The 21,561-nt window shown below is 41.2% G+C and overlaps 1 protein-coding gene across 3 annotated transcripts; it reads left to right on the top strand.

Annotated features, from left to right (window-relative positions):
- Positions 1–270: 270 nt before the first annotated feature.
- QQT1 (P-loop containing nucleoside triphosphate hydrolases superfamily protein) lies at positions 271–19,949 on the top strand. 3 transcript variants are annotated; one of them, XM_087378021.1, is made up of 10 exons: positions 271–423; positions 803–899; positions 1,090–1,214; positions 2,781–2,855; positions 7,311–7,414; positions 7,496–7,652; positions 18,048–18,135; positions 18,228–18,300; positions 18,415–18,545; positions 18,991–19,937. In XM_087378021.1, the coding sequence occupies exons 2-10, from the start codon at positions 808–810 to the stop codon at positions 19,055–19,057; spliced, it is 912 nt and encodes a 303-aa protein (XP_087234147.1). In that variant the 5' UTR covers positions 271–423; positions 803–807; the 3' UTR covers positions 19,058–19,937. The 3 variants fall into 3 exon arrangements, with proteins under 3 accessions (XP_087234147.1, XP_087234148.1, XP_087234146.1); XM_087378022.1 differs by lacking the exon at positions 271–423 and adding an exon at positions 500–645 and having other exon boundaries at positions 18,415–18,536; positions 18,982–19,949; XM_087378020.1 differs by lacking the exon at positions 271–423 and adding an exon at positions 500–645.
- Positions 19,950–21,561: the final 1,612 nt, after the last annotated feature.

Below are 21,561 nucleotides of genomic sequence, written 5' to 3' on the forward strand. Positions count from 1 at the left end.
ATCAATCGAGACAACGCTTTTTTTCCTTCCAGCAACAAAGGAGAGCTCCAAAGACTCGACTATGTTAAATATGTGCACCAAGTGAATTTCATATTCACTAATTCTTAAATTAGCTCCCTATTGTGGGTCAATCCTAAGGACTTGGTCCATTGGCTACAATGATTTGTTCGCATGAAGGCCCATCCAAGTCAATTTTCACAACAACGAATGTGATGGTGTCTATCACAGAAGTAAATGCACAACCTGAAGATTGCATTTGATTCATTGCCCAACCCTATCTAGATGAAAACGTATTTGACCATCAAATGGTCCTAACTTTAAAACACTCTTGACCTCATAACCCTCTTTTACCTCATTTTAAAAGACATCTACGCCCCCTCCTGTGTCTCTCTCTGTGTCTCTTTCCACACACACAGTGAAAAGGTGATATTTTTGTAAATTCTTAGATTCTAGCACGAATTGACGGTACAAGTTGTTAATTCGGATGTCTCTTTTATTTGTCAATTTTTTGCGGTTATTTATGTCAGGTATATAGGATATCAGAATACATTTTCAACTAGTCACTCCTTTTATATACCTTGAGATAAGAGTCTTAAGAGTATGCATGCAAATCTTTACCAGGCAATCAAAGCTTGTTTGGAAACGGTATGAGACAAATGACTTTTCAACAGTCATTGGTTTACTATACTCTGATTGTCTTATGGCGACTTTCTTATTCTGGCAGTTACATATATTGTGTTCTGGGCGATGTGATCATACTATGATCATCTTATGTAGGAATTGCGTTTTGGATTTCTTGCAGATAAAATGGTTTTTGGGCAGGTTGTAATAGGTCCACCGGGGTCGGGAAAGACAACATACTGCAATGGGATGTCTCATTTTCTTCAGCTCATTGGCCGGTTTGTACTGACCTCTTGGTTCCACCTAATAATCTGCATGATTAGGGAAAACCAATTCTGGGAAAGCGGGTTAATCTTAATCATATTGCTAGTATGATTGGTGGTCCCTAGTATGTTGCTCCACAAGTTAATTTACTTTTGGTTTGATAAGGGAGATGAGATTGTGATCAGACTCGTATTGTCATGGCAGAAAGGTTGCAGTTGTAAATCTAGACCCTGCGAATGACAGCTTACCATATGAATGTGCTGTCAATGTTGAGGAGCTCATCAAGTTGGACGATGTTATGATTGAGCATGGGCTAGGCCCAAATGGCGGTAATGCTGTCTAACCTGGGAAAGGACGGTTTTGAAGTTCTCTCATACAAAATTTGTGCACGTGGTGATTTTCATGGCTTTTAAAATATCTAATGTCACGATCCTTGGGATTTCTCAGAGGTATGTCACACGAGCTGTCAGTAATGAAGCTTTGGATAAGTCTAGAGACGGACAGATCAGTTTTATGAATTTAAACTTCGCTCTTTTGTCTTTTAGGGGCATCATTTCATTGCTTGCATACTGTGCCAGTGTTCGGTAAAGTTATTCATGGTCAACGCAAGATCTCATTCTTTACCCGTCTGACTTATTGCTTTGCTGAATAAATGACTAAAGGCAGCTCTTTTTCTTCTATAGCCTGGATTTGGATATTCTTTCTATGCAGCTATTTTTATAGTTTTGGAGCTCACCACAACCTTTGTGATGATGATCTGTTGCTGCTGGAATTCGTCCTTCCAAGAATGAATGTGATGAATGAACAGACATTGTACTATCTCTGCAGCCAGCCATTATACCCAGGTTGGCAATCTGCAGATGATTCATTAGTGAGTGTGTTACCTGCTTACCTTCTGCTCTCTCTTTCTGCGCTTGTGGTGAAGCCATTACATTCTGCCTCCTGCCAAAGCATGGGATGAGTGTCCAAAACGGTATTCTATGCTCCTTGGTGAAGTTTGTGAGCAACTGTCTTGCCATGCTATATGCAATGTTTGGAGCGATGGGTTAAGAAATAGGCCTGGAGGCTGGGAGGCTTTATTGACCATGGGAATGAGTAGACAACTGTGGGGACTGATAGAACAAGCCTCAAGCTTGGAGGGCCAAGTGTTAATCAATTGCAATAGGACACATGATTAATAGGTAGAAATGATTTAGGAGGCATACACCTCTAGAGGGTCCTGAAGAAGTATTTTGTAATTTGGGCTTGACAGCAGCTGATCATGGGAAAGAACCAATGGCATTGACTCTCTGTCTTGTAGTAAGTGTTTCTTAGCCATAAGAGCCTCAGCTCAGCTCTTTAGGAGTGCATACTCAAGCACTACAAGAGGTTGAGGAAGGCATCAGTTCAGGACAGAATGAGCAGCAGTAGTCCAGCCTTCAGAAGTGCACATGTAAGCACTAGAGAAGGGAGTACCAGGGCAGCCAGCAGATCCAGCAGCCTTCAGCTTATGTGAAGAGCTCATCCGGTGGGCAGATCACAAAGGAGCTGAGACGGTTCTGACAAGGCATTGTGGGGGTCGTCCCTAAGCCGCATATTGTGGTTTGGGCATGACCTTTCAAGCAAGGCTCATTTACATTAATGTCTAACATGGTTTCAGAGCTAATGCTGTTAGATTCTATAACATTCCTTATGCTAATTACTTGTCTTTTGAAAACCCTGCTTCATTGCATTTTATTTGCTTGTAACTGGTCACAATAATTGTAAAGGTTAACTTAAATTTATAACATCCAACAAGCAAACATTAGATTTTCTTTTTGTAATGATAATGTTAAAAATATGGTTAAATGACATTTTCTTTCTTTTTTCTAAAATTGAGGAATAACATGTAATGTATATTCTTTTTCTTGGCGTAGGCCTTGTCTACTGCATGGACTATTTGGAAAAAAACATAGATTGGTTGAAGTCCAAGCTTGAACCGTTTGAAAAAGGTATGCCATATAAATTGGCTTTTTATGCAATTATGGATGTTGTTTTTCTGAGGGGCCACTTTCCACTTTTTTGTGATTATTTTAGTCAGTAGGAAATCCGAAAAATTAGGAATGATGTACTTTGAAGGAATGACAATTCCACTGTAAATTCATGCAAAGTTGCAATGCATTCATTTGATTCTTGCATGTTTTATTTCCTTTCATAATTAAAGAAGAACACCAGGCCATCATGTGTTGAAATAGTAGGGTCAAGGTCCTGTGAGAGAAGCCTTGGGGAGAGAAGAAAGCTGCAATATGAGCTTATCATGGAGAAGAAGAGAAAGCTGCCATGTGGCCAGGAAGGACAGCCTGTAAGGATTGGCAGAAGGGCAGCCACGTGCGCTGCTGCAGAGGCCAGCATGCACGGTTGGTAAAGGCCCTAGGATAGGGCTGAACAGGGTTGGTAAAGGAGACACAGCACGCGCAACACTAGGGCCCAGAAATAAGGGCTGGACCCCCCCGAAGGCCTTTATTTCAATAGAAATTACTTTGTACAACTGGCTCTGAAAAGAGCATGAAGCTGAGTACAACTTGAATGAATCTGGGAGGTCTTGAGGCCTTTCTTTTATAAACTAGGCCTAGCAAAAAGCTAGGGCTTGCTTTCTAAAAGCTACTCTAGGCCTAGCAAAAAGCTAGGGCTTGCTTTCTAAAAGCTACTCTTACATAAAAAACCAAGCTTTTTAGCCTTTCTTTTTAAATGTGCCTTTTTTAATCTCGTGGGCCCTCCTTTTAAAGAGGCGCCCCCTTGGTCCATGCTTTTAGGCTTGGTGGGACCTGCTTTTGTGCTTTTCTCCCCACTCTTGGGTTCTTTTTGCACTCTCTTAGATCCTACACATTGTACAAACAAGTTCCAACACTTTAACCCATTAGAGGTGCATGCATTCCTAGTTCTTGGACTAATCCTAGTCCCTTGTGGGCGTCCCCACAGTTCTCTTTTACCAATGCAAAGCAAAAGTAAAAGCAATAAAACTTATTCTAGTGAACCTAAGTCAGTTTTCTTTGACCATAGTCAATCCGATAAAGACTCTTCTTTATTTCTTGGGACAAATAGCAATTGGTGACATCCCCTCGCCTCCAATCAGTTGTCCTCAATTGAAAAGCTTCTTGATACAGCTGTAAAACTTGGGGATACCTCCTCTCTTGGCATCAATTACCTAATATTTTGGTACGTGGCAAGATGCCCGCAGATAAACTTGCCTCCGGGTGCTTCTCTCCTTCGTGTGGTACACAGTCTGTTCTTGTTGGAGGGTCTCCTCCATCTCTTCCTCTAAAGTGGATCTTGGAATCTGGTAACTTCCGATCATTGACTTAGAAGTCTCGTGGCATTCTCTGCTCCTTTTGGCCGTTTGGCCTTCCAGGGTACTAGGCAGCCAGATGCCCCTCTTCAGCATATAAAACACTTGCTTTCCGGAATCCGCATGGAGATTCTTGCTTTTCTTTGGCATTTCTTGCTCTTTAAGAGCACTGGGCAGCCATAGACCCTTCTTTTTCTTGGCATTTCCTGCTCTTTAAGAGCACTGGTCAGCCATAGGCCTTTCTTTCTGATTTTGGAATTGATTATTCCATCCAGGCATTTTCCATGCCACTGCAATGCGATAATCCTCTTGCTATGATCAACCCACCTGAGTCCTTTCGATCTAGTGCCATTCTCAATCATATCAATATTCTTGGTCCAAATTCCTTAGAATGACAAAGCTTTTGACATCTCTGTTTCTAAGAAGCAACATAATGTCTATAGATACAATTAGAAAAGTTTGCCATTCGGTACTTATATGTCCTTTCTTGGTAATTCCATGCCCCTTTCACTTGGAGTTGAGTGCTTCTTCTTTGACTTTCACAAGCCGGATTGGAGATAGTTTTGAAATGATTACTTCTTCCAAGGGCTCTGTATTCCCCTCGGCTTCTTTGGCTGCAACTCCATCTTTAAATGCAAATAAAAATGAAGCCATAAATCACATGGCCAATATTTAAGCATATCATACTCATTCACTTCTCATTCATGCGAGGTGTCTTCCTGAAACAAATTCAAGAAAGCAGTCCACTTTTCTCCTTGTATGTCCGTACAAGGGTTAGATCTTCATAAGGCAAACTTTATCAACATAAAAGAGATACTTAGCCTTAATAAAACTGTTTCTTGTAATCTTTCTATATCCTCTTTCTTTGAGAATCCACTCAAATCTTTTGAATGAAGTGATAAACTCCATACTGATTCTCTTTCAAGTATTGTAAAGCTCAACTTGGAAGTTCCTTTGGAAAGAACTGTGCATTGGAGAATATTTGCAATTCTATTCACTGATCCGGTGCTTCCTTATACATAAAATATCTTCCTACCAAACAATTACCGTGCTGGTCAGACATAAACTTGGAGGGTTCTCAAACTATCCAAAAGGACATGTAACTGACAGATGAACTGTAAAACTGTGTCATTTTGGCCATAATAATCCATGAGAAACCATAAGAGTTCTTGTATAAAACAAATCCCAATGGAAACTATTGAATAATAGAATCCTCAAGAAAATACTGGGTCAATAATGACCATAAAATGCTGCCATATTGAGGGATGATACTGGAGCATCTCATGCTCCATAACAAGAAAACAACAAAACTGAATATCATAACTGAAACTCCTCTGGAACTGAGATAATATAACTTGAAACTGAAATACTCGGTCAGATTATCATGACTAGTTATCATAACTCAATTCCCTAATTGAAGATCATAAAATCAGGTGCATGACTATCAACTTGCCAACTTTGAACATACTACCCTCAAATAGGGTTTGATCTTGAATCTGTCATGTATCTAACTCTTCACTTCATAAATTATATACAAGTAGTCTCTAACACTTCTCCTCTTTGGCATAAGCTGCTCAAACCCATAAATTGGATATAATAACTCAAAGATTCTTTTGTCCTGGTACTATGTATACAAAAGTTTGATGAGATCAAACAATTAGTCCATAGCCTTGACCACATACGTCACAAAAAACTGGTTCCATAATAGAGACTATATCACTCGTGTATAATAACTTGGAATCCTCCAAAACTGAAATATAACTCGGAATAACTAGCTTGTCCCATCAAGGAATACTTTAGGACCACATATGCATGGCTTTTGATTCCTAAAACAATCAAGGAAACAACACACTTCTTTTCTTGTAAAATACAAGGGTTAGATCTTTAAATAAAGATAAATCAAACTTCATAATCATGAAAGAAATACTTAGCTTTAGATTTCCCATAATAGCTTTGAAAGCACTTTGTCCAATGAGATCTTTCACTAAGAAGTTCTTTCTTGCTTTTGCCAATTCAGCCAATAGTCCTTGATAGGGATCCTCATCCTGGGACCTTCTGCCCTTCATTTCGCAATCTCGCTTAGGTAGATGGAGAGGCAGAAGATGTAGACAGTGTAACCAAAAAACACGTTTCGGGCCGTAGAAACGTTTCTGCCCGAAACGTTTCTAAAAAACGTGCGAAACGTGGAAGTTTTCTGAAATATAATTGATAAAAAATACACTATTTTTATCATTTATATAAAATAATTTATATAAAATACACTAATTTTACACGTTTCTAGACGAAACTCTTGTCAAAATCTCGAAACGTTTCTTGTGACACTGGATGCAGATATTACTGGGCAGAATCAATGTTTCCGAGGTCTTAGTATCATTATATAAAGCAAAATAAAAAAGGAGCAACGCTGAAGTTTCACAGAAAATTGTCGACTGCTAGTCTTTTTCAAGCTATCTCATTGAGTTTTTTGCTTTGTTAGATAGCTTTTCCCAAAATATTCGAGGTTGACTTGAAACGTTCTGCATCTTGTTTTAAATGCCTAGTGCCTTCAACCCCCTCTTTCTCCTTCGGTAAAGTGAACTCCGTGGGGGTATTGTGTAATGCTTCAATTCTAAAAACAACATACACTTGTGTTTTAGGTAATTACAAAGAATTGCACTATAGGTGGTACTGGTATCCACAATAACCAGAAGCTTTCGATGTGCTGGAAGATTTTCTATGTGGAAGCGTGTAGATCTGGTTTGGAGAGCAAGTCAAAAACAGATGAAGCCTGTGAGGTTGAGTTTTCTTAGTTAGAATATCTGATCTGTGAAGTCTTCTTTCTTTTTCAATGTCCATTGATTGGTAACCCTTGTTAAGATTTTTATGCAGAGCTCCTGAGGACTCATAACTGCGCAATTCTTAGAGGAAAGAATGTAGTACTTATTGAGCCTTGATTTATAGTTTGTTACTTGTCATTTGAAAGGTCAGATATTCAATGCATGCTAGTCCCCAATGCTTGCATAATGTTTTGCATGTGTGCCATGTTCCTGTGATGACTTCTTACTGCATTGCATCTGCATTCTCAGGTCTCATTTATTGGTGTAGAAAGGAATTGACGTATTTCAATTGACGGTTGATGCAGATCACTATGTACTCTTTGACTTTCCTGGCCAGGTCGAGCTGTTCACATTACATTCAAATGCTAAAAATATCATAACAGAGATGAGCTCAAAATGGGATTACCGGGTAAGCTATACTTCTCTATGAAAGGCATTTGAGGTTGATTTACAATGGCATTGGATTATCTAACAAATATGGCTTATGCAGCTAGCTGCAGTACACCTGGTGGATGCTCACCTTTGCAGTGATGCTGGAAAGTATCTCAGTGCACTACTGCTTTCTTTAACAACAATGCTACATTTAGAGCTTCCTCACATCAATGTCTTATCGAAAATTGACCTGATCGAAAGTTATGGCAAACTAGGTCAGTAAGTTGGTATCTCTTGTTGTGGACACTGAAAAAGCTTGGTTTCCTCATACCTCTGCTTAAGAATCTTGTTCTAAATAGCTAAAATTCAAAAAAATAGAAATAAAAAACGATAGTTCTTCCTTGTCAATCTTGTACATTGGCAAAGTGCTTGGATAATAGAGTAAAATTGAATACCCCTTTTAGGCCATCACAATTAGCTGGGCGCTACAATTACACTCAATGGACATAGCTAGTTGCATAGGCAACTGGGGAAGTTGTCCAAGTGTCGAGAATTGTTTCCAATACTCAAAACAAAGATTGTGCACAATAGACGTGTACTCGCTTATCTGTATTGTTGTTGTACATGCAGCGCTGCATACAAAATCCATATGTGACACCCTCATATGTTTAATGGAGGAGGGAATCAGAGCCTCCCCCATTGGCCCCCCCACTCAGCCTGATAGGCGAGCTTGCAGTTGGGACTTGGCTACCTCTTCTAGGCTCACCAAAGCTGTTGACCTTCCCTAAAGTGGCAAATATGACCATGGACTAGTCTCCCAAGACACCTAATTGCAGCAAGTATGTCGCGCCTCAGCTCCTAGTGACCTCCTCGTAGCTGCCAATAGTCAAGACCCCCAACTCTCATGGAGGAGCTCCACATTGACAATAACGAAGCTTCACAGTAACTCAAAAGGTCGAGACATAGCTGCTATGAATAACCATGTAGAAACTTGCATGGAATCATGCCACATGGCACTTAGTCTTTTTACCACTCCTATTAACCTTGGAGTCAAGTCTTCTCCTCATGAGGACGTGAAGATAACCATGAGCAATCCTCCTACATCTTCTCTGAGGTGACTTGTGAATTGATGTCTGTGTTCTTCAAGAAGGTCCTTGAAAACCATCCAAGAACCTACAGATGAAGCATGACCTGTCTCCCATCTAAATCACTGCATACATCTTGAGGCACTAGGAGATCTATCAAGTCATCCAATCCATATAATTGGTTGCCTATTGATCCATCTTGCATAATAGGGGGAACCCTCTATAATGAGTTCGTGAAGCTTTGCCAAGCTTTGACAACAACCACCATAAGAGCTAAGGAAGGCATCGAGACCCCAATAGCATCCACTGTCTGAGCCACACCTGCAATCACACAACCAAGTGCCCAACCAACCAAACACGGTTGAACAATTGCAAGAAAAAGCCCTCGACAACTGAACTCTGGTGCACCGTGCAATCAATCGACAAAGCACTTCCCAACGGGTTGCCTCAATCTATAGCCTCCCTGGCCACTGCCCAACAGCACAAATCAACCTTTCTTCGCGAGGAAAGAAACCCAAACACAATAACTAGATTAGGGAACGGCAAAAGCAGGCAAAGACAAGCCTTCTTCTACTCGGTGTCCACAGAAGAAAAGTCACCTGGCTGGAAAACCCTAGATCCTGCGGAGATAAGCTGATTTTGCTCTGGCAGAGCCCCAAAAGCAGCTTAGAAGCGAACACCCATGCTTGGAAAGTTACCAAAATCAGCAACAACACCCGGAATTATCCAGAAATCAAATTGCAATCTTCCCTGCACAGCTTGGGCAGCCCAGAAACAAATCGCAATTTCCTTGGGATAGCGTGGACAGCCTGGAAGCAGATCACAATTTCCTGTAGCAGCCTGGAAACACCTGGAAACAGACCTAGAACAGGATGTAGTCACTTGGTACAGCCCGGAGGACAGGCAGCTGAAAACACCTATTTGAAACCTATCCACGTGTTTGGTGCGGTGTTTTGCATAAGCATAGTGGTCCACCACTGAAGTGTGTTCCCCTTTAGAAAACTTGGAGCCCGGCGTACTTTGGATGACTCTGTGAAGTTCCCTCCTGTGTAGGCTGCATCAAACTGCTGCAAAAAGGTCAAGGCCTTAAGTTTGTCTTGCACCCCGCTGAATGTCTCAAATTTCACGGCTGCGCCTGCCTCTTTAAAGTCCTTCAACTTCCCTTGAGGTGCCAAATTGTCATAAACAGGTGCTTGGGCAAAAGGGACAGCAGCACTCACTCTATCCCCCACGCTACCAGCATTAGGAAAAGCTGTACTATTCAGACTAGCACCCAAATTTTGCATATTTCCCAAAGCAAGGTTACCTGTTGCTGCATTAGGCATACTTGTTTACATCCTTGGGGCAGCTCCAACATTTGCATACATCATATTCTGTCCCATGGGCTGTAAACTAGGTTGAAGCCCAACTGTTTGACTAGTAGGCATGCTCGAAAATTGGGCTTGTGGGCTGACCATAGCCTGAAACACTGAACCGCCACCAAAATAACCTGGCTGCACTGGGTTTGCCAAAACTCCTTGCTGTCCGGAAACCATGGACTGAAAATTATTACCTTGAGTCGGCGCCGAAATTGCATTAGACTGCTGTTGACCATAGGGGATTTGAGAGGGCTGATCCTGAAAGCTGACATGTGGTCTCTTGTTAGCTTCAACGCCCCTATCCCCATCATCAGGCTTCCTTTTCTTTGGCTGCACATCTGAGTTCATCATCTTCTGGAAGCGAGGATCCTGTTTAACTACGTGAAAGCACTCATGAAACTCTGCATCTGTGCCTTGAATAGTTCCACATCCTCCTCATCCGTCCGATCATCCTGATGCTCTGCAACATGCCGGGTCTCCTCTCCTGCACCTTGGTCACCACCAAGAGACTGAGACATCTGCTCTTCCTCCTCCTCAGTAAGGCTTATAGATCTCTCCCCGTGTGACATATTTACTGAATAGTATGCTGTCTTCTTCACCTAGTCTGCTGGACTTGCACCAAGCCAACCACATGCTCCCCTCTTGAAGAAGTTAGGTGAATCCCGGCAATGGAACCACTGAAACCAGCCTCAACAATGTAAAGGGTGGTAGGATCCACTTAATTACAGCATACACAGTAAATTGACAAATAAATATGCACCACAGAACAAATCACAGGGGAGCTAGAGCGCTCCTACTCAGAAACAAGGACACCGATTGGCCCCAAACGTTGGCGCTTCTTGCGGTATTTTTTAAACATTCATTTGAAGCCAAGCGGCTGATTACAAAGGTCTTTGGGAAGCTCCACCATAGGCAAACCAATGCTCGCAGACTCCCTGTCTAGCCCACCCTGTAATTCCTTGCTCAACTTCAAACAGTGAACGGCATCCAATCACCTGACATTCTTGTATCCTTGGCCAACCAAAGCATGCAACAAAGATCCCAATAGCATCCATTTTCTGAGCCACACTTGCAATCACACAACCAAGTGCCCAACCAGCCAAACACAACTGAACAACTGCAAGACAAAGCCCTCAACAGTTGAACTCTGGTGCACTCAATCGACAAAGCACTTCCCAACGGGTTGCCTCAATCTATAGCCTCCTTGGGCACTGCCCAACAACATAAATCAATCTTTCTTGGTGAGGAAAGAAACCCAAACGCAATAACTAGCCAGCAACCAATCAAGGAACGACAAAAGCAAGCAAAGACAAGCCTTCTTCTACCCGGTATCCACAGAAGAAAGGTCACCCTGGCTGGAAAACCCTAGATCCTATGGAGATAAGCTGGTTCTACTTTGGCACAGTCCCAAAAGCAGCTTAGAAGCGAACACCCACGCTTGGAAAGTTACCAACATCAGCAACAACACTCGGAAGTCTCCAGAAATCAAATCGCAATCTTCCTTGCACAGCTTGGACAGCCTGGAAACAAATCGCAATTTCCTTGGGAAGCCTGGAAACAGATCGCAATTTCCTTGGGAAGCCTGGAAACAGATCGCAATTTCCTGTAGCAGCCTGGAAACACTTGGAAATAGACCCATAATAGGACACAGTCACCTGGCACAGCTCAAAATCTCAGCTCTACTCTTCATAAGAGTTTGTTGGTGAGCCCTTAGGAGGTCATGGACCTAGGCATCTGAGGGCCTTTCCCTTTGCAAGACTACCACATGTTGACAGATGACAATCTTCTATGTAACTATCCTTTCTCTTGGTCTTGGCAACACAGTGATAAAAAACACTAACATGGGAGAGAGTTGCTGCTGGTGTGAGGAGAACGCAAACCATCCTACAAGTACGAATTCCAAACCTGCATAGTGCCCATGATAACTTCTCCTCTGCATAGAATGCATTTGGAATCCTAATACTAGCAGATCGAGTATGACTGTGAGGCTCAAAACCAGAAATAATAACCGGACAGTATTTAGAACTAGATGTCCCAAGGGCAATTCAAATATTTATTGCCTCTATCCAAAATGCAATTACCGTATAAAATTTCTGTGTAGATTTTTGGTCTTTAGAACAACAAAAAATCTAAATTTGTATGATTGGACTTATTCTAGTCTTACAAAGGTATATCCGTATAAAATTTGGCAATCCTTGCATGGATGGGCATCAAACATTTGTTAAGTGACCAAGAAAATAGAAGCAACTATGGCAAGCATCTTTAATCAAATAATCTGTGCTTGTGACTGAAAAATGAAAGCACCCTAGGAAGCTCTCGCAAGAGAGTGAATGCTACCTTTCCTTCCACCTCTTTTTTCTATACATGACTCCATCATGTTGAAGTTGCCTAGGAATCAGCAATAGGGACTCAACAGGCTGAAAAGAGCTCAAACACTGTGCAAACACCTTCAAAAGGGTTCAACCAGGCAGAAAACAGCAGAAATAGGAGCTGAGAAACAGGTTGACCAGCCTACTTCTGTGTGATAGAATCGTGCTCCCGAGCTTGGAATGAGCTTGGAATGGAGCGTGGAGGTGGGGACAGGCTGGAAGAGCAAGAGGGAACCTGCTCTGATACAAATGTGAGAAATGGATGGAGGATTGAGAGTGGAGCGAGAAATTGTGAAGAAAAACGAGATCTTAAGGTGCAAGAATGAAGAAAGAAAGAGTACAAGGGTTGTCAACATGACGAAACCCTAGTGCAAGTGAAACCAAGTTTAGAAACACTCACCTAAATTCAACCACTAACTATTAGGGGAAAAACTTTAGATAAGGAAAAAGTGCCCCTAACCTTTCTAACTAATTATTACATTGGCCACGGCCTTAAATATTACTTTATTTCCAACACTGTTCCTTGTAAAAAATTTCCCGGCATGTTCCACAAATATGCAGACTTCATTGCTCCCTTGGATCATATCTCACGTGATCACCTGTAAGGAGTTGGGTACGTCAAGCCTTATATCTAAGGGCAAGAACATATGCTCTTGTGGCATCAGAATGTCCACTGACCACCCAGCAAGGGTACGCTACAACTTCTGACGAAAGATCAGACACTGCGGCTGCTGGTCATGAAACCCATGTACGTTCCAATTGACTATCATCCAGCTCATGGAGAAGATGTACGGGTGGCAAATAAGGTGTTTTGATGCTTCAAGACTTGTGTGATGATTTCTGAATATGGATTTTATAGAGGGTTTGGAGGAGTAATCCAAATCCATGTGGCATCTTGCCAATGGCATCACTAGCTCCAGGCCCACCTTGTGAGGCCAATGCATCAAGGTCAAAGCTGAACACTCCTAGCCTACTAGAGCATTGATTCACTGGCCATGAGTAATGTTACAAAGTGCCATCCAAATGAATCATTGCTACTAGGCATCAACGGCTTGGTTTGGCCATGGGGAAGGCGATCTTAGAGGCAGCCTTCAGATTATGCTTGATCCAAAGAGCTTGGGTTTTCTGATCCAATCAATCCCCAAACATATGCATCATTTGGGCCTTTTAAGAAGGTCAAACAAATTTGGGGTCCATTGTTCCTCTTGAGGAGTTGCAAAATCAAAACCCAAGAAGGGCCTTACTTCCCCTTTATGTCGCAATAATATCCGAACATGTACTTCTAGCTTAAGTCAGAGCTTATAGTACCATGCTAGAATACACAGCAAAAAGTTGAGTCTTGAGAACTCTAGACCCTACTCGGGATGTACACATGTACATATAAATGTAAACCACACTCATCTGGAATAGACAGCAAGATATGGCAACCAATAACTTGATAATCATGTTCAAAAGATAGGCAAAAAATAGATACAAAATGTGTAGTCATGAACGACACTACGCGGACAGCAGGTATGCTTCCCACCAGTGCTGGAACTCAGGCCACAAACTGTTGCCCTAATCTGCCATAACTGTATGTCTTGGGAATGTATTTGTATTAATGGTACCCATTTTTTAGATCTATCTTGCTGAATATTGAGGCTTCCTCTAACTTATCCAGCACATCATCTATGTGTGGAATGGGAAACAAATTTTGATGGTTATTTAATTAAGAGCTCTGTAATCTACACACATGTGAAATGACCCATCTTTTTCTGAACTAGCAGCATAGGTGAACAAAAAGGTAAAGAAGTGGGTCTAATGAGCCCTTTTGAAAGTAAATCTTGCACCTGGATTATAATTTCTTCCCTTTGAGCTGCACTCACTATGTAAGGTGGCCGGTTTGGAGGTTCACTCCTAGTTACGAGCTCCATGGTGTGATCCTCTGGACCCACGGGCGGTAATTCTCCTAGAATTGTCTCTGAGAAGCAATCCTTGAAATACTCTGAAATCTGAAAATTTTCTTTGTCCGGTGGGCTCAATTTAAAATTTGCATCATTTTTCGTATCTCTTATAAAGATCATACTTTTTTGATTTTGCAACTGAAGCATTTGATACAACAGGAATAGTCTCGCCTTTTCTTTTGGCAATAATCTTGTGCTCCTTGTTTCTATGAATTATTACAAGGATCCTGTTGGGCATCAAAAGTTGTACTTCTTTCCTGTGGAACCAGGGAATTCCTAGGACTATATCGTGATCCTTTAATGGAGAGATATAGAAATCTTCTTGATCCACATAATCCTAGATGTGAATCTTGAGCTTCCCAATGATGGATGTAACTGAATAGAATCTCCTTGGAATATCTGCTCAGCGTCTGCTCTTACTCTTCTATTTTAATCCCTAGCGTCAAGGCTAGGTCCTTGGAAATGAAGTTATCTGTAGCAATTGGATCAAACAATATCAAAACATTCAGATCTCTTACTTTACCCCAAGATAAGGAAAGCTCTTTGCCTCTGGATCAGCCACTCTCTAGTACATCAGGGGCCCCTCCCGCCAAAGCCTTTGGCAGAACCTGTGGCTTTTTTCTATTCCATGAAGCCCATGGGCTTTTTGGGGCATTGGGCAGCCATATGCCCCTCTTTCCTGCATCGGAAACACTGTAGGGATTTTGGTTCCCCTTCATCTTCTTAGGCTGGAACGGCCTCCTTTCAATCCGAGGTGGTACATAATTTCTCTTTTCCGATCCTCCTTTTACTTTCTGGAAGGATGGTGGGCCTTGCATATGCTACCGATGCAAAGTGAATGAGATTCTGAAGTTTTGTATTGGGTAGTCCTACTCGATAGTTTCAGAGCATTACCCTCTATGGACCTTCTTGGAATGGGGTGATTTGTAAGTATGCATCCCATAGTTTCTGATTATAGATGTTGATTGTCTCTCCTGGCCATGCATAGATCTCCTAGGCAATGTAAACTTCAACAAAACTAATTCGGAAGAAACTGCTCATAAAATGACTTCTTGAAATTCTTCCATTTCTTAGGAGCAGAACCATCTACTAGATGTGCACTCCACCAGGACTAGCTGTGCTTGTGAGATGCTGACTCACCATCCTTAGCTTGGATGGTTCCTGAAATTTCTCTGTGCCAAAAGCGACATCAAATTGCCGTATGAATTGCAATACTTGATTTGTATGGTTGTAAGCTCTATCATGGGAAATAAATCGGACGGATTTACCTCCAGTAAACTTCTTGCCTTTGTTCTTGGAACGCTTCTTACTTCTTCTTTTTCTTCGGCGAGAAGGCCTAGATGAAGAAGATGATGATGAAGATGAGCTGGTGCTTGATGAAGATGAACTGGGACGCCGCGATCTTCTTCTGTGTTTCTTGCTTCTACCTGTATGTTGAGATCTATAACACTTTTTGGGTGATTCTTTTGAAGAAGAAGGTGATGGACCTGAGGAACATCTTCGGCTTTTCTTTCAATGGGAAGTGGTAGACACATGCTTGGACACTTCCTCCATGTGGCCGGCTACAAAGAGATTCTGAAATCAGAGGTCCTTCTTCAACTCCTCTAGCTCTTGCTTCTTCGAGGTCTTCACATACTTGAGTACTCCGATTGGCTGAACTCAGTTGCCTACTACTCAAGCTCTCGTGATCTCTTGAATGGACCATGACAGATGAACGTTTGTTGTTCTGAAAAACCAGAATCTGATCTTGATGTGGTTTCCCTTCAATTCTATGTTCAGCTCTTGATTGTATGGTCTCAGTCAATAAAGTGGATGCTTGCTGCAAGTAAACTTGCCAAAGTTATGGGGCAGGATCATCAAGAAAAAGGCTGATTTTTGGGGTGGAAGCTGGCTTGTACGGCAAGCCACTCCTTTCTCCAATCACAACAAAGCACCAAGGGCTAGACTAGGCCACTCCCTCTTTCTGACCCTTGACGTTGACTTCTCACTCAATGGGGACTGAGCGTGAAACTTACAAGAGGGCTGTGCCAAAGTCTGCACAATAGTCTTGTTCCACAGATAGGCCACCATGCTGAAGTGCTGCCACTCTTTGCTGCACGTAACCAATCATCAGTTGCTGCCCTCAACATTGCCCAAGAAGTCTTATTCGTCCCACGTTTTTGGTCACGCTGAGATGGCTCCTTATATTCCATGGTAGTGTGCCCCAAGACAGGCTGCTTCTGGGCTGGATAAAGATCCCCCACAGGTAGTCATCCAATCAACACATGAACCGTGGGCATAAAGTCAGCATCAACTTATCCCTTCAGCTGGGAAATCATCAACTTTGCTCTGATGAAAAGATCCATGCATAGGCGCCTTGCTTGAGGGTGCCACAATATGATATGCTTTGGATTGTCATCTCCTAGAGAGTAGATGAACACCATGCTCTGATACCAATGTAAAACAATTCATAAACAGAAGACATAAAACATAGCACACTTATCTCATGAAGCTTTTGGAAGAGAAGAATGAGTGCCACACTAGGGCCCTTAGTATTTATTACTGGAAGAAAAGATTGGTTACAAGAGTGGGCTCACGAGGGAGCAAGACTGACTTAACTTAGAATGACTCGAGAGCATGAGGGCCCCTCTATAAATAGGCATAGAAGCTCACTTTAGCTTTTATAGAAATCCTGGACAAAGTAGTGTCACTTTGCTAACAGAGAAGGCTTTTCTCAAAGCTGGTCGTTCCACCTAAAATAACCGCGTTTCTGGTGCAAAAGTCCCTCCAAAAGCTGGTTGCTCCTTAAGGCCACTTTTCCCTGAAAACATGGGGAACTTACTACTCTCGAGAGCCTTGCCACAAAACTAAACAAATGACCAATTATTTCATTAGTCAATGCATGCATTTTTGTTCTCTTGACCAATCCTGGTCCTCTGTGGGCATCCCCACCAAGCAAATGAATAAAAACAGAAATTTTCTTGTTGACTTGACCAAGGCCAACTTTCTTTGACCAGAGTTAAAATAAAGTATCTCTCTTTTTCTTGGAGTAAAATACAATTCTGTGACAAGTGAGGAGTCGGGACTTATAAATAAGATAGAGTATAAATCACATACCCAATGCTGCCGGCTGAAGTAGGCATGCTTCCCCTTGAAGGAGAAACCTCCCTTACAATATATTCGTTACATTGCCAGAGTGGAAAAGGACTTGATATATTTGACTCTCACGAAAGACTCTGAAGGCAACAAATGACCTGGGTGGCTCAATGCTTGGCTTAGGCCCATGGCTGCCCCTTGTGCTGTCAATGGCCCTCTATGTTTTTCCATATGGCCCCACAAGCTAGCCCCATCCAGGATCATAGGTGTGCAGCGAGTCAGATCACAATCGCCCTATAACGGCCTATCTTGACATGCAATATTTGGGCCTTAGGGTGACCCAGAGGCAGGGGCTGGGGGGTCGAGAGGGGGCAATTTGCATTGTATGAACCATCGCTATGGCTTAATGCCAAGCAAATGTAGAAGGCACTCGTGCTGGTTATGTCCTCTCTAAGCAGGACAGATTCCAGAGAACCATATTTATGCTTTCAGAATTCCAAGGGAATATGAAGACCAGACTTGGTTGTTATTTCTAAGATGAGTGTACGGTATTTAAACTAGATGCTGCTGCTTCTCTCAGCCTTTCAGCTGTGTTGATTGCCAGGAGGACAGAAGGCTTGCCATTACATGGAAGTGTCACACTAGGATTATCTCAATATGAAAATCTTAAGATTTCATACTTCAGGAATTTTCATCATATGCTAAATATTATGTGAATTATCTTCTAGGAAGCTGATGCCTCTGATGGTCTGATTTATTAGTGTTGCACAAGGACAGTATTCTGAGACCTTGCATTTAGAGGTTTACAGCATTTCCAAGCTTTTAGGATTTTTCTTGCAGATTTTAATCTTGAGTTCTACACTGATGTACAAGATCTTTCCTATTTACAATTTGACCTCAACAAAGATCCGCGTGCTGTGAAGTATCGGTAAGTCTGAAGATGAACATCCTGTTTATATCTGAATTTGTATCTGAAAATATGAAGGGATTCAGAGTTTATATATATCCTATTTTCTTCAGGAAGCTGACGAAGGACCTCTGTGAGTTGGTTGAGGACTTCTCCTTGGTTAGCTTTTCAACACTAAATATCCAGGCAGGTCACCATATTTTGCAAATTCATGTGCTCGCGCAGGAGAAATGCTTAATCTTCATTATACACCAGTCTCAAGTTTTGAAATAAGGCTCAAACATTGGATGTAATTAGCAGGACCAGGAAAGCGTCGCAAACATAGTGAAGCTGATAGATAAATGCAATGGATACATTTTTGCTGGCATTGAGGGTGACATGAATGAGTTCATGAAGATTGCTTCACGATCCTTAGACTGGGACTACTACAGATATCCATCTGCTTTGTGTGTGTGTGTGTGTTTTTTTTTTTGGGGGGGGGGTTTGCGTGTACACATGCATCCATTGATGGTAGAGATTCACTTAAATTATCCTCTCTCTCTCTCTCTCTCTCTCTCTCTCTCTTTGCGGTGATTCAGATGACATTTTCTTTTCTGGCTTTATCAGTTGCACACAAAAAGCGCACTCATCCTCCTACCAAATCAAAAAAGTAAATTCACGTCTGTTCTTTCTCTCTCAACATCTGCATTCTCAAACAAGATTTTTCAAACAAGCACGTACACCATATGAATACAGGAGCAGGACCAATTTGTGGCTAGATAAGCGAACATTGCAAAGGCAGAGAGAGAGAGAGAGAGAGAGAGAGAGAGAGAGAGAGAGAGAGTCTAATTGGATAGTACAGCTTACAATGGCATTGGCTACCTTGACAAGGAACACGACTTTAGCTGTTCAAGAGAAATACATGGAACATAGTGATGAGGAGGCAGAGATATCCTCCACTTGAAAGTGGTCTGAAGGATTGCAAACCCATGGGGCTTGCCTGGCACACCTATGTACCTGATGTAGACAATCCGAATCATGTTGCTCTTGTTTCTTTGACTACAGGATCAAATCAGGGGAAGAGATCCACAGGAATTCAGTTTCTTTCCATGGCTTAATGCATATTTCCACTAGGCTTGGCAGGGAAAACAAAAGGGTCCTAAATTTTCAGAGTCTGATGGATGTGCCACGAGCAGTTTTGTAATTTTGTTGGGGCTCCTTCTAAGAGCACTCATATTTTAGATTTACGACAAACACTGTAACATAACTTTTGTTGTATAAAAAGTTCAACGACTGCTGGGAAATGTCACCCGATGTGGGACATTTCTATTATCATGAGCTACAGTGATTCAGGTAAAAAAATGTAGAGCCAAATTCTACTACAACTGGAGCAGTTAAGAAAGGTTGGGTTACTGCATTGCGTCTTTGTTTGCAAAAGCACCGCAATGACTATGTACTTGCTTTTCTGGCTGTAAAAGCATATCTGCATTAGAATGTTGGAGGATTGACTTGGATCAATGGGCGTTGCCAACAATCACTGATGCCATAACCAGCCAACTATGCTCTACAAGTTGTCTCTTGGATGCAACCATTAGACACTAGCAATATATATATATATATACTGACTCTCATGGAGGCAATCTGTGAGAATAGGGAAGAAAAAATGGGTCGCCAGAGAGAACCACCCAAAGAAACCCATGTACAGATAGACATGCAATAGTGTCAAGTGTCTAAAAACATCAGCTCACTCCTAAACTCGACGAGGTTTATCAAATCTAAATAATTCTATCAAAGCATTTTGATGTAAAACATTTTTGAGAATTCTGAGCCATATTTTGTCATGAAACTTAAAGACACAAATGTTTGCCGCTAGAGGATGCTTGTACATAGTCTTCGACCTCATCCAACCTCATCCAATGGGTTTTGGATGGCATAAAATCTAGTTGTACTGAAGTAATGGATATAAATGCAAGATGATGTATGAAGTCATTTATATTTTGGTATTATTGAGCTACTTTAAAGTAGAATTCATAACATGGGCTATGTGAGATATTTTGGTGCATCCTTTAGTGTTAAGTAAAAACCAATAAGTTGCTAGGTGATGCATATATTCAATTATAGCTAACACCTATATTCACTATTGGTATATAGAGCAAGACACATCAACTATGTATTGTACCACCACATCTACATAAATTACAATGCAAATTATAGAGCAAAATATGCAAAATCATTTTTGGCCATACGATCCTAAAACTGGAGATTAGAGTTACTAAGTTAATAGGTAAATTTTATAGCTCAATATTTTGTATTTGCCTTTGTTAATATAATATTTTCCTCTTTAATGGAAAGAAAAAAATCATTGAAATATGTCTTTTTGCTATTTCTTATAATACTTTTTGAAATATCAGCTAATATTTCTATTATCAATAGATTATTGCCAAAATTAAAAATGTGGAAATTACAGAGGAATTACAATGATGAAGATCAAATATGATTGAGTTATAATTCGTTAGCTTTTGGTAGAGTAATTGTAAAATATTATTTTATTAAAGGTGAACGTTTAGAAAACAAACTAAGTTTATTGATTGTTATCTTGCTTGCTCATCATATCGGGTTGCTTTTTGTCTTTGAATAGCTCTTACAATCTACAATTTTCCTCACCTTCCTCTCTTTGTCTCTAGTTGTCTTTCTTTCGTTTCTTTTCTTATTTAGCAAATGTTGCTATTTAGTCCACATGTCATATGGGTATTTAGGTGCAGAGGACATTGTCCCTCGGCAACTTCACGAGGGATTGCTCTTCATGGAAGCTTTGAAGCTTTTGCCTCTTTGCTATGCAATTGCATGTAAATTATTGTCTCTGTTTAGTCGTGAGAGTCATGAGCTAGGCAAAAGACTTGTAGACTTGGTGTTAGCTAGGCATAAGACTTAGTGTTTGAAGTGAACTTTATCATGCTGAACATTGAATTCACGAATTCTAGTGCATTGATTGTTGCTTGTGATTGCCATAGCAATAGGCCATTCTATAACCCTTGTAATTGAAACGCGTGTGGTCTGAAACACATACTTATTGCTTTGCAAGCATGATTCACATTCATGCATCAATCATGGGTGCATTGGCGTATCGGAACCTTAGCTAAGCTGGGATAATCCATCTCATTCTACCCAGAGATCCATCGACGAAAAAGTTAAAATTGCATTTGCATTTATAAAAAAATTGAAAAGACAAAAAAATGAAAGGAGTGAGGCTAGGTTAACAATATTCAATGAGACATTTAATACCGTCGATGTAGCATTGGCCAATTGGCTACACCAACTACTATAACCTTTAGTTGAAATCGAATTGTGGGATCGAATCCTGCCGTCGGCACTAGTGTGTAGTTAGCCTTTTGCCCCTGCACTACTTTATCAAGCCCTTCATCTCGCTTCCATTTAACACGCATCGGTATTTGATAGAGCATTTAACAA

The sequence above is a fragment of the Dipteris shenzhenensis genome, chromosome 8 (assembly GCF_047967505.1).
Source record: "Dipteris shenzhenensis isolate YYH24624 ecotype China chromosome 8, Dip_SZ_1.0, whole genome shotgun sequence".
NCBI lineage: Eukaryota > Viridiplantae > Streptophyta > Polypodiopsida > Gleicheniales > Dipteridaceae > Dipteris > Dipteris shenzhenensis.